This window comes from Helianthus annuus, chromosome 17 (genome assembly GCF_002127325.2).
Source record: "Helianthus annuus cultivar XRQ/B chromosome 17, HanXRQr2.0-SUNRISE, whole genome shotgun sequence".
NCBI classification, from domain to species: domain Eukaryota; kingdom Viridiplantae; phylum Streptophyta; class Magnoliopsida; order Asterales; family Asteraceae; genus Helianthus; species Helianthus annuus.
In genome coordinates this window covers 40729008-40733913 of record NC_035449.2, presented here as the reverse complement: position 1 = coordinate 40733913, position 4906 = coordinate 40729008, and the positions used below count along the sequence as shown (strand labels likewise).

The 4906-nt window shown below is 36.8% G+C and overlaps 1 protein-coding gene across 1 annotated transcript; it reads left to right on the top strand.

Annotated features, from left to right (window-relative positions):
* The first annotated feature begins 1966 nt into the window (after positions 1-1966).
* On the top strand, positions 1967-3705 carry LOC110923323 (NAC domain-containing protein 92). Its single transcript, XM_022167449.2, has 3 exons — positions 1967-2278; positions 2387-2664; positions 3074-3705. Exons 1-3 carry the CDS (start codon positions 2092-2094, stop codon positions 3515-3517), a joined length of 909 nt encoding a protein of 302 aa, XP_022023141.1. The 5' UTR covers positions 1967-2091; the 3' UTR covers positions 3518-3705.
* Positions 3706-4906: the final 1201 nt, after the last annotated feature.

Below are 4906 nucleotides of genomic sequence, written 5' to 3'. Positions count from 1 at the left end.
TGCACAATTATATTGTTTTGAGGTATTTTTAACTAGACACATATTCACGGTTAACTGACCCGCTATAACCATCAAAATCGATTAACTGAAATTGGCATAGCTGATCGGTTATGGTTATGGTTATCAATTATCAAACATTTCAATTATTGTTATGGTTTTATGCCAAAACTGACCCATGCACATCCCTATAAAAGAGTATGTGGTGTGGTAAGGGCGAAGAGTGCGTGAAGCCCAACCAGTTGGGGAGTGAGGGCGTAAACACCACCCTGGTTGGGCACCAGAGGGGCAAACGTGTTGGTCTTTGCGGGCGCTTTTTGTTTTTTTTTTAATTATCAATTAACATATAGACCAATCATTTTTCTCCACTTCACCTTTTATTTTTTTTTATTACTCACCAAGGAACATTTCACATTATCGTAACATATCTAGGTGAAGAGAACACACACATACACTCACATTTTACGTGACTTATTCAAAGTCAGGTGTTACCACGTACAGACTGTTTGTTTTTTCGAATACGTTTCATTAAAAAAACGTCTGCGCGAGCTCTTCTTGGTGCAGACTTGGCCCAGCCACTTCTAAGATCTTCTAAGGTCTGCAGAGAGTTAAACATCACCAACGCCCATCACCACCACCACCGCAGTTCACCGCCCACTACCGTCCATCACCACCACAACCACCGTCCATCACCCACTACCGTCCATCACCATCACCACCACCGTCCACCACCACCGTCTACCACCATCACCGTCCACCACCACCACCACCGTCCGTACACAACCACCAGTTTATTTTAGAAGTATGCATACGTCAAAAAACAAAAAAACCTTGTTCTTACAGACTGCAGAGGTTTGATCTACCTCTTCTTTTACATATATATGTAGATGTGGTCCGCAGACCGAAGACATTTTAACTCTTAAAAAATAAACAACATCTCAGTTAATCTAATATTGAGTTGAGTGTTAAAGGGTGGTCTAGAGTTCTGGGTGTGTGACCCCGTCCGTCTTCATGATAAAAGCATGAAATATGATATTTTAACATGCATGGTGATGGTGGAGAACATGATTGGTGGATTGGAGTGACTCAACATTTTCCGGCGGCAGGCATGGACTGTGGAGAAGGAGGCCACGCGTTTTCATACGTCACAACATTCACAAATATAAAATATTGCCCCTAAACTTTATTAAATACATACACATTTTAACAATCATTTTGGTTAAAAAGTCTATTTTTAGACCAACTTTTAAATTCTATAAATTCATATTTTATTTTAAACACATACAAATGATAGTATTTAGTAAGTTAGAAATCAACAAGGATAATTTATACTTTGTTTTTAGTTTTTTATTTATTTATTTAGAAGGATATTTGTATTACCATTAAATAATGCATAAAAATAATTTCAAGTTTACACACGTGAATTAATAATATTAACGTGAATAATATCAATTAAATACGACATAAATAGTAGTTTAACCGGTAACATACTCAACAAACTTGTTTGGATCAAATTTAACACATGTTTTTTTACTCAAAATAATTATTTAATTTGAACTGATTTCATAACAAATAATTGAAAAACCAATAGTAGGTTTGTCTTAACTCTTAAACTCAACATGTTAAAACATTATGTCAATATACTATTTATAATAATATTAAAATGAATGATATATATCAAGCCCAATATAAATAATAACTTGATTTTGATTTCAAACAACTTGTCACACTAGCCTTAACATAATATATTAAATTCCTAACAAGATAAAAATACATCATAACTTACAAAGGTGGTATATATTCCCATATTCTAAAATAGAAATTGGATAAAAAGTTACAATATTACTATCTAAATTCATTAAATATATAAGGCAAAAAACTTGAAACTAACCAACCCCAAGTTGTCTAGCCTCAAACAGAAAAATGAAAAAGAGAGAAGACACCCAACCCAATGAAGCCACTTGTCTTTCTTCCCCCATAAACCCTATTTATAGCTTCTTGATCCAAAACCCATATATATATTTCATGTTTCAACTCATAACTCCTTACAAAAATTAAAACAAGTTCTTGATATTGATTATTACTCAAGATTCAATGGAAATTAATTTTAGCAGCCTTGATCATGAAGAGCCAATGGAACTGCCTCCCGGTTTTCGATTTCATCCAACCGATGATGAACTCATAATTCACTATTTATATAGAAAGGTTTGTGATGCTTCTTTTGTTAGTCGAGCGATAGGAGATGTTGCGTTGACCAGATTCAAGCCATGGGATCTTCCATGTAAGTTTTATGATTAAATTTCATGCATGATGGCCTTTTTTTTTAAAAAAAAAAAATTAGTGGTTGATTGCTGATTTTGAATTTGTGATTGGAATTTTGAAATTGAAGTGAGGGCGAAAACGGGGGAGAAAGAATGGTATTTCTTTTGTGTTAGGGATAGGAAATACCCGACGGGTTTGAGGACGAATAGAGCTACAGAAATGGGATATTGGAAAGCTACAGGGAAGGATAAACAGATTTATAAAGCGAAAACGCTTGTCGGTATGAAGAAAACACTTGTGTTTTACAAAGGGAGAGCTCCCAAAGGCGAAAAGACAAATTGGGTCATGCATGAATTTAGATTAGATGGTGAATTAGCCATCAAAGATCTTTCTAAACCAGCAAAGGTAACGTTTTTTCTCTGTTTTGATGGTTCTTGCTCTGTTTTTACTCTGTTCTTTTTCGGTTCGATGTTTCTTGCTCTGTTTTTACTTGATTTTTCTCGGTTTTGTTGTTTTTTGCTCTGTTTTTACTCTGATGTTGCCAACTTTTGATCATTCTTGCTCTGTTTTGTTACTATTTTGCTCACTTTTGATGATTCTTACTCAGTTTTTACTCTGATTTTAATCGATTTTGATGTTTCTTGCTCTGTTTTTACTCTGTTTTTGCTCGGTTTTGATGTTTCTTGCTCAGTTTTTACTAGATTTTGCTTGGTTTCGATATTTCTTGCTCTGTTTTTAGACTGAATTTGCTCTGTTTGAATGATTCTTCCTCTGTTTTACTCAATTTGGCTGACTCTTGATCTTAAATCTGCAGGGTGAGTGGGTGATAAGTAAGGTCTTTGAAAAGATTTATATGGAGAAGAAGATTCAGACTATAAATCATGATGGGTATGAAAACGAAGTTGAATTTGATTCTTCAAACTTGCCTCCATTAACCGACATATCATCGAGCTCCAAAATGGAACCAATCTTTGATGCTATCCAAGAACAAAGACCTAAACATGAAGACTTTAATCAAGGTTTCAATAAATCTATTGAGTTCATGCCTTCAATGACCAACATTCCTTTGTGGTATCCAAACACGCAAACGGTTCAAACCAACGAATACTTACACCACCACGAATCCTCGATTCTCTTGACCGACAACGTTAATCGTTTAAACATTTTACAAAACCAGAAACTTGAATTGAGGAATGATCAAGATTACACTATGGGTTCTGCCGGATCAGGGGATCTTAATTGTTTTTGGAACTATTGAGGTTGATAGAAACATGGGAGTAAAGTATATTAAACTTGTTACTAGTTAATGTTGGTAGATGAGTTCTTTTTATTACCCTTTTGCTATATTCTAATGATCTGAAGGAAATTATGGGGATTGGAACATGTAAATTATGAAGTTGATGGATTTTTTTATTTAGTGAGATTATATGTTACAAAATAATTGAATTTCCGTTGTTCATTTTCACTTTAACATTTTTATATATTTACTTATATAGTTATCTTTCATAGGGTTAGGATCACCATCATACTTAGTATATCCCACTAATAGCAAAGCTAAGGTAGAGTATGAGGTGTTAGGATCAGACACTCTCACACACGAACTCACACCACACACTCTGCTCTCACACAATCTGCCACAATCAAGAACACAAGGATTTACGTGGTTCGGTCTAAACTGACCTACGTCCACGGGTAACTAGGAGTTTATAATACTTGGAGAGGTACAAGGAATTACAATACATATGAATCTATTATATAGAGATTGAAGAAAGAGAAAGAAGTTTAAAATAAATCAAGATCAGTGAATAATGGCCTCTGCCCCTTATCCTGACATCAGAGAAGTTTTTCTTGTCCACTTGATCAAGTGGCTTCATACTCAACAATCTCCCACTTGAAGCCACGGGATAATCTTCACCTGTGCTTCAACTGTGCATCTGCATTTCTGTAAAAAAAACTTTTGATCTTAGCTCCTTCCTAGTTACCCGACCTTCTCTTCAGTTATCCTGAAGGCCCGTTGAAGCTTCCGTTAGCTCCAACACATCAGTCATGGCTAAGTCTGCCCCTGACCCATTCTCTGTTCCTATCGGCTCCCACTGACATGAACTGCCCGATCCTGGAACAACCTGAGAACAAACACTCTCCGAATAAAGCAGATTATCAACTGGAGAGACTTTGACAGCTGGAATACTGGTTCTCTTAACCCACTGTCGTCTGGTAACTCTGACTGAAGCACGTCTCGTGCTCCCACTGCCATGAATGCCCCTGACTGGTTTTACTGAACCTTTTCTAGCACGTTCATCCTGAATCTGACCTGTGGCTCTGGGTTTGCCATCTGCAAAACAAACCTTCTTCTGCCCACGAGATTCTGTGAACCGGATCTTGGTCTTCTTCTGAACTGGGACGGTTACTCCCTCAGACGGTAAACTGACCATATACAGCGAACCCCGTTTCTTTCCTCGAGCTACGACTAGATTTCCCTTTAGAACCTTCCACTGCCCGTTCCTGAACTTAACCTTGTGCCCCTGTTCATCCAACTGCCCAACAGAAATCAACTGTTTCTTCAGACTTGGAATTACCCGGACATCCTTCAAAGTCCATGAACCGACTGGAGTCTTCAGATCTAAGTCACTCATGCTCGTCACATCAA